Raw genomic sequence first — 12805 nt, 5'->3', positions numbered from 1 at the left:
AATTCTTATGCCTCTGAGAATTAAATGTGTTTCAAATGAAGAAACGTCTGCTTTGACATTTACTGTTATTTTCCCAGGTGCCTTGTTTATCTGATGACCTATATGAGCGGGTCTATGATTTCTTCAAGAAGTTGCTTACTTTGCCCAAGCCTTTCTGCACTATTGGTTTGGATTATGCTGGCCAACTGAAACTAGAACGGGCAATCCCAGGTAGGCAAACTTTATTTATTTTAGCTTGTTGTATTTGTATTAATATAATGGCTGCTTATTAACCAATACGTAAAATTCGCATCAAAGGAAAAGGGACCAGAAATTATGGCAGAATTATGATGGACTATTCTTTATACATGCAGTGATGCATGGATCTCTCCCCAAGAATACTTCATGAATAATGCAGGAAGATTGCACAATAAAAGGGTTATCTGTAAGCATATTTCATGTTTTTGTTAAGACTGTTTTAAAATTATTCACTGTTCAAGCTGTCCAGTAGCTCATGGTGGCAATTTTGAGCTTTATTCCTTTAACCAATTACTTATTAGAATCAAAATCAGGCCATGGACATTTGCATTTTGATTGTTGTATATGTGTTTATCCACTAGGGATATTATACCAAAGGAAAGTCTCTGCAGAACAAGGCCTCAAAAATGATTCATTCCCTTATCAGGATAAGTAAGTATGCCACTTCCCATGTGTCTTTTGTGCCTATAGCTATCCTAAAATTAGGACTTTGTATCATATGGTGGGACAGTGAATTGAAAAGTGTATGAAAACGATGGGTGCTCTATGGTTATCTAGCTGAAATAAGTTTTCCAAGTTGTTTATTACCAAGTTTTTAAGTATGCTTTATATGTGTGTGATGTTACATGTTTGTTGCAGAAGAACATCAGTCTGACTTCTTAAAATGCCTTTTGTTTGATTTCTATTTAAGTTAAGCTTTGTTAAATTGTAAATAGATTTATGATTTTTCTTTCAGGGTTCTTTTTCTTTATGGTGCTATCTAGTTGAAGACCTTGTTATTAAATTGGTGATAAAATGTCCACATAAAAATAAATTGTTAGAGTAAAAGATCAAGTGTCTACACCAAAATGAAACCATTAATACTGAAGGGACCATTAAAGTTACTGAATCTGGAATATTGTGGATTTAAGCATGGAACTGATTGTTTACAGAGCCCTTTAGTTTCCCATGCAGACTCTTGGATTCACTTTCATATCTACAGCTAATAAGTTCTGCTTATGTAATATATATATTAACTCTTCATTTCCTTAGGATTTTCATGTTTGTTGACCCAGATTTGCTCTCTGGGGCTGTATGCCAAGCTTTAGTTGATGAAATCAAGGCTGCTCAAATGTTCCAGTGTACCAGGTCCTGCATGATCTATGTGATAGCACATGCCTTCCAAACAGGCCTGAAGGAACATTGTGATATGAGGAACTTGCATGAAGTATTTCAGGTATTGTGAAGAAACAAGGAAGGTTTGATTTTGCAGATTAATGATGGAATTAATGAAGTAACTAAAATCCCTTAAAATAACATTTTCACTCTGAATATTATAGATGGAGATTTTTAACTTCCTTCTTTCTCAGAGCGCTGCATCAAGATGGGATTTCATTTTCAGTTCATAAATAGATACATGTGTACTGCTCAAGGTTGCCCAAGAAAGACAGAATTCCCTTACCTTCTTGGACATCAACTCACATAATTTTCAACAGGCTGTGAACTATTGAAGTTAAAGTCTAATACACCTGGAAGCTTTTTGCTTTTTAAAGAAAAAGAAATGTATTGGAATACATAGAAATAAAAGACTAGATTTTTTCCCTTAAGGTTAAAAAAAAGTTGGAGTGGGAAATAGTAACAAAGCCAGTAATCCTACAGATAAAAGACTAATTCTTGGAAATATGCTTGTTTTCCTGCAAACATTTAGCCTAAGTAAAAGCTTTCTTGATATTTAGCCACCAATCTGATAAATATGCTGTACTATAGATTTCTCGAAGCTAAACCTCACAGTAATAAAAATGAGCTGCATTACAAAAGATTTAAATGACTGCTTTCCTGCAAACATTTTGTGAAATAGGCATTTTTATAACTTCAAATGAACTATTTTCTGTAAGATTTTATAATAATTGAGAAAGTCAGAGAATTAGATGAGGAATGGCTTATTGAAACACCTGAGAGTTTGATTTCATATTGCATAAAATGTAGCAGATTTTTCATCATTGTGTACAGGGCTAAAGTATGGATTTTTCTACATTAAAAATGTTCCCAACTTTTGTTGAACAAGCCTTGATAAATAACAGGGCAATCCTAAATATAGTTAAAGAAAATAATGAAACAGTGAATCCATTACACCTTCCAAATCCCTGTTGACTTAAAGTGGAGATTGTCCTTGATAGGACTTTAGTTTTTCTTAATCCATCACCTCCCTCCACATTTGTGGAAAATATTGCTCTCTATTTCAGAAGGTGAAATCGAAAAATCCAGTGCTGTCTCCATTTCCAGAGATCATATGCGTTTTGAATTCAATATCTGTATAACTTTTGTCATCCTCCAAACACACCATTGGTGTTTGTGGGGCAAATAAACCAGTACCTTCTGGATTATTTGGGGCGGGGAGAACCAGTTTCATTAGTAACAGACCATGATAATCGCAAAATGACGTGTGTGTAATAATACTATCACACAAATGCAGCAGTTATGTACTTGCATCACAATAGTTACACAACTCATGGTATTTTCATGATGTCATTACTCATGAGCCATTATTTCCCTGCCCTGCATACACCCATATACAGCATGTTCTCATTAGAATAATTCATTTGGCAATTGGGAAAAGCTCTTTGCCCCATTCTAAACTCATCAACCAACATATCATTTTTTTACAAATCAAAATCTTCCTGTAATTTGGAATCAGAGTTTTAAGTGTCCCTCTGAGTTTCACTACTCTGTGCTGTGATCTGAATTAAATAGCCCTGAAAAATGATTCTCCATCCTCTGCTTAAACACATCCAAAGAGGGAAATTGGTTTATCTGTTGAACTAATTTTTCTTTTAGGAAAATTTTTATAGCATTCAATTAAGAATCTGACTTTCTCTAAGTTATATCCATATTTATCTGCCTTGTGCATGACATATGGAACAATGTGAACAATGACTGAAGATTTTTCATCCATCTTCTGTGTAATATCCTTTCAGGTATTTGAAGAATGCTATTTATGATCCTCAAGCTTTTCTTTTCAATGCTAAACATATTTACCTTTATCTATAGGAATTAGTTTCTAGTCCTTTGATCATCCTAATTACACTTAGGATGGCAGGGTCTGACTAAAGCAGACGAAATGGGAATAATTATTTTCCATGATTTGTAAATTGTATTTCTAAGGATGCGGCATAACATTTCATTTGCTATTTTGGCAACTACATCACATTGCTAATTCATATTTAACTTCCAATCCACTGTTATTTAATCCCTGTCACAAATTTATTTTTCTAGTATTTCTTATATTGGATTATCCTTGCCAAACATTAAAACTAATATTATTATGAATTACATTTAAGATTGCACATATTAATAACATTGAAAACTGATTGATTAATAATATATATTAATTCATCTTGAAATCTCTCTGCTTGTATTGAGTGATGTAATCATCAAAAATGGAGCTGTCCCTTTAAACCCCCTTCAGATTTTGTTTGAAATAGTCTTCTGTCTTTAATGCCAATAAGTACTATAAAACGTCAACATTACTTTGGAGGAAGCTCTATTAAAAATAGTGGAAATTAGTTTTGGGGAAAAAATGTAGATAGGATTTGCATTTCAACAAGCCATAATTAAAAGAAGGAGCTGTTTATTATTTAACATGAATAGACAAAGAGAAGCTTACAAAATATGCAGACATTATTAACCCTAGTAAAGAATATTTTTTATCAGCATATTACTGGGGGGCGGGGGGGATGAAAAACCCCAGTTATCAAATTACTTCCAGAAATATGTCAGTTGTATCAGGTATTCCATGTTTGCACTTTCCTGGTGAAAAAACAATTTTCCACTTAAACAAAGCTGAGTATTATGACAGTCACGGTAGATCTATATAAATGTCTGTTTATTTGAATTTCATCCTAGGAGTTTGTAAAACCTAATTACATCTTCTATCTTTTAATAGGCAAAGCCCTTAGATGAAATTGAACACTGTTTCCAAGAAGTGATGGCAGCAACCGAACATGCAGTTGAAGAAATGAATGTGGAATATAGTCAATATGTTGAGGCCCTTGAGAACATCTACAGCACATTGCTGAGTCCTTCAGAGAGAAGTAAGCGCAGCATTCTGGAACTTGGAAGAAGAAGGTCTTGGTCCCTGAGCTGTTTTGGGGAAGGAGATTTGGGAACTTGTGATACCCTCTCCTGTATGCTTTATTTCTCCCAGTATGGGCAGCAGGATGAATATATCCAATCTGTTCCTTATATGGAGCTTTACAATCCTTTTTGTTGCAGCAAAAAGCAACAATGTCAAAATCAGTCCCATAAGAACTGTATTAGGATGTTGTTGTTTTTAAGAAAAAGAAAGCTAAAGCAGCAAAATGCCAATAACAGCTGGGTACAAGTGGTATCAAGTGGCAACTGAGTATGCAATCCTATCCCCAAATCTGAGTTTCTCTCTCCCGCTATAAAAATGTTGCTGCTTGTAAAGTAACTACTTATCTAACATTTAATCAGATTTTGCTGTGTGGTTTTTCTACCTGAACATTATTTCAGAGAACGAAATGTGAGGTTCCATAACCCAATGCAGAGCAACATTCCAACATTCTCCCAGATTAATTTTCACATTTCTCTGATCTCTTTCTAAGACTTTGTCATTGTTTCTTGACTGGCCAAAACTATAACCTGAAGTGATATATAAACAGCAAGATTTTTATATTTTACAGAGGTGAACTCTTCAGTAGACAAAAGTTCGGACATCCCTTTGCCCAACCCTAAAATCAGCTTCCACCTGTGGACTGATGAAGACCAACTTTGTAAGTATCTGAACTCTGAAATGGGTTATGGAACTATAGCTAACTGGCAGAAAAGTTTGTGGTGGAGTCCACTCTAATCTCTTGTAGTGTCTTTTAGACTCAGCCACATATCATTGCATTGATATAAAGATCACGATAAAAGGCTTTATATTATCTCAATGATGGCTGGGTAATGCTAGGAAGCCTTTAAGCCACTGTGGGTGGAGAGTGTGGGTAAGCAATAACCACAATCTCACTATTTACTTTTTTAAAAATCTTAATAAGAAGCAGGCCAACTTTAGTGGTTAAGAAAGCTTCTTAAGGGCTTAAGGTGATACATGAACAAGGAAGCTCTGAATCAGGAAGTTGTTTATTTGAAGGAAGCTTTGGATGCAAATGTCTATGGAGATTCTCAGTCATCCAGGTCAGGGTTTCCCCAAAAGTGCTTTTTCAAAGACAACTGGACTTTGTTTTTCATTGAAGATGTTTTGCTTCTCATCCAAGAAGCTTCAGAGTCAGGACTGAAGATGTTTCTTGGATGAGAACCAAAATGACTTCCAGGAAAAAACAAAGTCCAGTTGCCTTTTGAAAAGTACCTTTGGGACTTTGGATACAAATAAGCTATGTAACAGGAAAAGAAACAATGAGCAAACAAATAAATAAATGACAGATAGTATTCCACATCAATAGTTGGATCACAAAGAAAGCTTTTCTAAGAGTGGATGGTGCAGCATGAAAAGGACTGATAGATTTCTGAATGATTTCACTTCCCCCATGAGTGAGAACAGTGGTTTGGATGTGATGTGAATGCTATCCAGGAAATATATCTTATGAAAATGAATACATAGGCTTCATTCATAAAAGCAATGCATTAAAAATAGAAACATTTTAAGTGCACATTTGAAATGATTGTGAGGGATAATCCGATTCACCATGTTTTTCATTCTGCTATATTTTTGTGTGTGCTCTTTATCATTTAATGCTGTTAAAACATGTAATCATTTGTATACAAGCCAAGCAGCTCATCGTTATTTTTTTTAAAAATGAATAAATATTTGAAAACCTACCGCATTTTTAAAAGAGCAAAATTTTAAAATAAAAGCAAATATTTTAAACCCATGAATATGATTTAATTACAACTAAAGTTTGTGTTAAATGGATGTTTTTATTTGGAATACAATCACTTCTCATTAGAATTAGTACCTCATTTTCATTACCATGGCTATTCTTCAGCCCTCAGATATATTATTTACTGCAAAAACCCAGAAGATAGTGGTGTTTTTTCCCCCCAGCAGAACATTTTAAAGCTCTAGTCTTCTCAAGGAGAAAGATATTAAGGCTCTTTGTGGCAGCATACTCATTACTTTATGTTCAGCTATGTTACCTTCATTAACCAAAGCTTCAGCCTAAGATTTATCTTGCATAAGAAGCCATTGTATACTGGCTTCAGGTTTATGAGGGCTTTCCCGAAATCTCACATTATCTCCTCATTTTAGGGAAAGAGTTGGTGCAGTTTCTCCGTTCACCGAGTCAGTGTGGTGAACAGGATTCTCTGAGTCCAGGACTGGATGGTTTTGAATTTCAAGATCTGGTGCCAGAGTATGACTGCTGTGAACAGACACGTTTCTCTGTGCTCTCCAATGACAGTGGGATTGAGCGGGACTTGCCCTTTCTGGCTGATGACATGCCAACCTCCTGCAATGCTGAGACTGAGCATTCTCGACTCCAGAGAAAGGGTTGCATGAAGAAAAAATATGCAGATAGCGTAGCTTTGCTTCAAAGTAATTGCAGTGGCCAAGGTGCAAAGCAGACTGGGAAACTGCACCGGAAATCTGGCGGTAGTACCATGGAACCAATAGTTAAAGTGAAAAAACTGCATACAGCTCGTGTCTTGGTGCTGGGTGATGACAGGGTATTGGGACGCCTTGCCCAAGCCTATCACTCTTTGAGGTTAGTATTGTATAATGCAGATACTTTCTCCTCGGGCGACAACCAGGTAGCAACTAGGGTACTATGTAAACCAGAGGTAGGGAACCATGGCCCCTTTATGACTTGGGGAACTCAACTACAGAATTCCTGAGCCAGCATGGGTGATTCAGGAATTCTGGGAATTGAAGTCCCCAAGTCATAAACGTAGACCATATTTCCATAGCACATCAGATATAATTTAACAGTAAGCAAAATTAAAACACTCATCCAGAGCACTTACAGTGAGTGACATGGCAAACAATGACTGCCTTTCTCTTGTTATTATTATTCTAGCTATCTTTCTATGGCTGCTAGCCAACTCTTTCTGGCTTGCTAGTCAATTTTTATAAGCTGTAACTAAAGCCTACATTGCCAGGTTGGGAATGAATTTATGACATATGAGATAGGGGAGGTTATATCTTTATTTTATTGTTTTTGTTTTCAAAATTGAACTCCTGCATATGCACAAGCAATGGAAATAACAAACTAGAAACATTTGCAGGAACAATTCCGCTTTGTAGTCTGATAATATTTTGCCAGTGGCCTCACATCAACTAACCATTAGCATCTTTGTTAACCACTAACAGGCCATGGTTTTATATTCAGGCAGCATTCAACCACAGCATACTATTTTTTGCTGTTTCACAAAAGGAAATTAGTACTATTTCCTAATTATTTAACTGCTTCTTTTCAAACCAGATTTTTTTAATTAGCTCATCTAAACTGAAAGGGTAGTAAGGGGGCTTTTTCTACAACTTTACATACATACATACATACATACATACATACATACATACATACATACATACATACACGAGTCATTCCAGCAAGCTTTAAATTATGAAGTACAATAACAACAATAATAAAATGTTTTAGGTGCTGGCCTATAAACCAGAAAATACTGAGTTCTAGTCCTGCCTTAGGTAAAACGCCAGCTGGGTGACTTTGGGCCAGTCACCCTCTCTCAGCCCAGCCCACCTCACAGGATTGTTTTGGAGAGGAAATAGGTGGAAGGAAGAGTATTTGGTATGTTCACCACCTTGTGTTACTTACAAAGTAGTAAAGATAAGAGGGGGAAAACCCCAAATAAATAAATAAATCCATTTTGTATGAAAAAGATGCCTTTTATTGAGCAGAATATATGCCCTTTCAACTCCAGCAGAAGAAAAATGTGATGTGGCAACTACCCATACTTTGTTCTGAAAGATTAATGCTAGATGTTAATGTAACTTGTTATAATTCATTATAATTCATCCAACAAGTCTGAGGACATGATATTCCTCAAGTGATTAGTACTTAAAGGGAGAAAGTTTACAATGGAATTGCAGTATCTCATTATAGTGGATTAAACCTTTTAACATGCTGTAGAATGTAGTTTGTCTTGATCATTTGTCATATTATGCTAGCAGTAGAAGGCTCATAGGAAGCTTGGCAGCATGAGTGCTTGGGTTCCCCCCCCCCACACACACATTCTATAAAAAGGTGTAGGGAAGACCCAAGAAAGAGGAAGCCACAAATTGAGAAATAATGAAAGAATTTGCTTTTTTAAGAGAATGATATAGATCCATGATGGTGAACCTATGGCATGCGTGCCACAGGTGGCACATGGCGCCATATCTGAGGGCACACAAGGTGTTGCCCTATGTCAGCTCCAGCACATATGCGCACATTGGCCAGCAGATTTTCAGCCTTCCAGAGGGCAGGGGAGGCCATTTTCACCCTCCCCAGGCTTTAGGAAAGCTTCCAGAGCCTGGGAAGGGCAAAAAATGGCCCAACAGGCCTACTGAAATTCTGGAGGCTTTAGTGAGGCATGCCTGCTTGGGGGGGGGAGGGGGGTTGTGCATGCATGCACAAGGAGGAGGGCATTGCATTGTGGGTGTGGGCATGTATGTATGCCCACTATCACACGCGTGCATGCCCTTTTGGCACCCAAGCAGAAAAATATTCGTCATCACGGATATAGATTCTTAGACACCAACTTCATAACTGTCAAAAAGATAAAGTGATATCTCCTTCTGGTTAATGCTCAACACTTGATAACTTAATATACATGTTGTTTTGCCCTTTTCCAAGATACTTCCGTCTTCCCACCTTAGTCAACCTGATCTCTTTTGGTGTGTCCAATTCAAATATTTAGTCTGAACCTGCTTAGCTATTTCAAATCAGCCAAAGTTACTTAAGTGTTGTCAGAGTACTATAGCACATTAATACATCTTCCAATATTTTCTCAATCAGAACACACAGACATAGACACACACGCACTGAGAGAGAGAGAGAAGGAGAGAGAGGAGGGAGGGAGGGAGAGAGAGAGAGAGAGAGAAAAAAGATAATATAATGTTAGTGTTGAATTGAGAAGCCTTTGGTGCTCTCTGAACTTGGTTGTTTGGTTAGGGCTAGGGTTAAGGTTAGGTTTGTTTGGTTGCAGACATTTCATTACTTGACTAGGTAACATGGATCAGTGGTAGTGAGTGTGGGGTTTGCCATTTATATAACCATACCTTCATGTATCTCAGTGTTCAACTGTAGATTCCTTAGTGCTGCTCAAGCTTGGTTGTTAGCATGCAGACTTTTTATTACCCAACTAGGTAACATCCCCATTACTAGTTAACTGATTGTGTTATATAGTTGAGTAACAAGGAGGCAAATCACCAGCTCAGACTGTGCTTGCTAAGGACTCCAGAGAAGGAGAGATCAGTTGTTACTGAAAAAGTCTCATCAGACCTTATAAGTATAATCTTTATTGTCATTGTACTTAAATACGATGAAATTGGTTTATTATTTTTCCCCATGTCCAGGAAGCGAGAAAGCAGGCGGGTGTTTCTTACACAAAGGCTAAAAGTACATTTTTATTATGTGCCTCTTGTTGAAGAGCAACCACCCTCTTCCCTTATTGAGGTGAGTGACTTACAGCTAATAATAGAAAGGGAGGAAGTCTTCCATTTTTTTTGCAATGGGACTTTGTCTGTGCAGTATTGAGTAAAACCTGCTTCTCTTTTGTCTGCCAAAACAGGGAGAGCCATGTGAGTTGGCTGCCTATCTTGGAAGAGCTGATCCGTGGTACGAGAGCAATGTTAATTCCCTCTGTTACACGATTCCAAAGCTGGCTACCATGGTAGGAGAGAAGCCCTTCCTTCTGTATGTGTAGAAATAGCTATGAGATTTTCTGACCCATTCTTGAGATAGCAGAAGAAATCAGCATCATGAAGTTGCTTCTCACCATGCCTTAATTTCTTTTTATTCTGTAAGCCACCCGGAGTCCTTCGGGATTGGGCGGCATAGAAATCAACTCAACTCAACTCAACTTAATCAGAATCTTCAGCTTTTAATAGCCAATTTAACATGAGTGCTATGTACTGTCCTGCTTTCATCCTATGTGGGTGAAAGACCACTTTCGGTGTTTGGGATCATAGCCCTACCATTAACTATAGCAATAGCAGTTAGACTTATATACCGCTTCATAGGGCTTTCAGCCCTCTCTAAGCGGTTTACAGAGTCAGCATATCGCCCCCACAATCTGGGTCCTCATTTCACCCACCTCGGAAGGATGGAAGGCTGAGTCAACCTTGAGCCGGTGAGATTAGAACCACTGAACTGCAGATAACAGTCAGCTGAAGTGGTCTGCAGTATTGCACCCTAACCACTGCACCACCTCGGCTCTCTTTTATATTTCATAAAAGTGTGGTTATCATTGTTGGTGTAATAATGCGGGCAGGGGAAGAAAGAAATACCTTACTTTCCAGTATTTTAGACAAGAGAGTCTATGTGGTTCATTTAAAGAATATTTTTCTTAATCATACTTCTATATTTACTATCATGTGTGCTAGAAATAGCAGATATAAATGGCATAAACTGATGTAATCATTTTTGATCCCATGCAGCTTTCTTCACCAAGCAAATCTACACTCTCTGAATTGTTCATTATTGATGTGATTGCATATTATGTGCGTCTGGGCTTACAGCCAGTTTTCTTCCAAGTCTATGCAGTGAAGGTCAGTAGTCTTGAAATACTTATTATCAGTTTAAACAAAAATGATTACATTTTACCCAATGATGAAGGAATCTCTTGTCTTTCAGATTTTTTTTAATAATGCTGCCTTGGAGCCAGTTGAGGACATTTTCCTCACTGAGTTAAGAATAAACTTTGAAGAGTTCAACACTTCCAAAGGTCTGTATTTCATTTCAAGATTTACTACTTATTGCATTTTCAGTTTTATCCCCAAAACCTGTAATCGGTCTTTTAACATACTGTTCCTTTCATCTCAACCTAATGATCATGCTATAATCTTTTATATTTAAAAATAACCTCAGACAAGCTGAGCCTAATAATGTTTTGTCCTCTGATTACATCTGAAGCACAACTCCTTGGCCTTTTTCCTCTCCTTGACAATATTTAGATGAAAGTTCAAATGCCATTCCCCGGCCTCTCACATGTATTGCCCATTAAGTTCAGAACAAACAAAAAAACCAAACAAAAATGTCAAGTAGAAGAACACTGTGTGTCTCAATATTTAGACTGTCTGTAAACTAACTGGAAAATTATCACTGTCATAATTGCTTGAAAGCTATGTCTTTTTCTACTAGACAATTTACCAACAAAGAAGAAACCAACAATAGAATTTCCTGGTGCAGAACTTACATTATTATATAAAAAGGTAAGACACGTTATAAATTGTAGGTTAAAGTGGGAAATTATATAGACTTTTAGAAATTGGAATTAAGTTCCAGCAAAATATTTCACCTACATCAATAACTTGAGTTCAGAATAGGAACTATTGAAAGCTGTGCTTCAAATTCATGTAAAAAAACAAGGTGACCTAATTATTTCACATTAGACTTAGAAGTTAACTGAATATAAATATTATGTTCTTCAAAGAGATGACAACCATTAAGAAGAAAGCAAAGTAATTTCATTTATAGATTAGGTTTAAAGGTTTAAAGATTTAAAGGTTTATTGCATTTATATGCCGCCCTATTCCCTGAGGGACTCAGGGTGGCTAACAAACCCGGGGGGTGGGATAGTACACACAAGGTAACACAACAAACAAATACAGAGAAAAGTTTAAAAACAATCAACAGTCACACAATTCGAGTGGGGAAGGGAACTCGTCAATCCCAGGCCTGCCGGAACAACCAGGTTTTAACGGCTTTACGGAAAGCCTGAAGGGAGGTGAGGGTCCGAATCTCCGCGGGGAGTTCGTTCCAGAGGGCCGGAGCAGCCACAGAGAAGGCCCTTCTCCGGGTGGTCGCCAATCGACATTGGCCTGTAGATGGAATCCGGAGGAGGCCTAATCTGTGGGATCTAATGGGTCTTTGGGAGGTAATTGGCAGCAGGCGGTCTCTCAAGTACCCAGGTCCAATACCATGAAGGGCTTTATAAGTGGCGACTAGCACCTTGAAGCGTATCCGGAGACCAATAGGCAGCCAGTGCAGCTCGCGGAGGATAGGTGTAACGTGGGTGTACCGAGGTGCACCCACAATCGCTCACGCGGCTGCATTCTGGACAAGCTGAAGTCTCCAAATGCTCTTCAAGGGCTGCCCCATGTAGAGCGCATTGCAGTAGTCCAGTCTTGAGGTCACAAGGGCATGAGTGATTGTTGCGAGTGCCTCCCGGTTCAGGTAGGGACGCAATTGGTGCACCAGGTGAACCTGGGCAAATGCCCCTCTGGTCACAGCCGACAGATGATGTTCTAAAGTCAGCTGTGGATCCAGGAGGACTCCCAAATTGCGAACCTTGTCTGAGGGGCGTAGAATTTCACCCCCCAGCCTGAGAGATGGAATACCTAGCCAATTATTGGGAGGGAAACACACAAGCCACTCGGTCTTGTCAGGATTGAGTGCAAGCTTGTTTA

General features: G+C 37.9%; 1 protein-coding gene across 2 annotated transcripts in view; it reads left to right on the top strand.

The window, feature by feature from the left end:
• The window catches only part of PIK3R6 (phosphoinositide-3-kinase regulatory subunit 6), a 36184-nt gene that overhangs the window by 15147 nt on the left and 8232 nt on the right, over window positions 1-12805 (top strand). For both annotated transcript variants that reach the window (XM_087709786.1, XM_087709785.1), the window contains exons 6-16: window positions 78-210; window positions 600-669; window positions 1270-1453; window positions 4160-4307; window positions 4920-5009; window positions 6485-6938; window positions 9752-9851; window positions 9967-10068; window positions 10835-10945; window positions 11031-11121; window positions 11538-11608. In XM_087709786.1, the coding sequence (XP_087565912.1) occupies window positions 78-210; window positions 600-669; window positions 1270-1453; window positions 4160-4307; window positions 4920-5009; window positions 6485-6938; window positions 9752-9851; window positions 9967-10068; window positions 10835-10945; window positions 11031-11121; window positions 11538-11608 (1554 nt within the window). The remainder of the gene's footprint in view (window positions 1-77; window positions 211-599; window positions 670-1269; window positions 1454-4159; window positions 4308-4919; window positions 5010-6484; window positions 6939-9751; window positions 9852-9966; window positions 10069-10834; window positions 10946-11030; window positions 11122-11537; window positions 11609-12805) is intronic.

The sequence above is a fragment of the Thamnophis sirtalis genome, unplaced genomic scaffold (genome assembly GCF_051295495.1).
Source record: "Thamnophis sirtalis isolate CommonGarterSnake01/CBP01778 unplaced genomic scaffold, rThaSir2_p1.2 scaffold_3, whole genome shotgun sequence".
NCBI classification, from domain to species: domain Eukaryota; kingdom Metazoa; phylum Chordata; class Lepidosauria; order Squamata; family Natricidae; genus Thamnophis; species Thamnophis sirtalis.
Note: the sequence above shows the minus strand (reverse complement) of the source record. Positions and strands in the feature narration are given on the sequence as shown.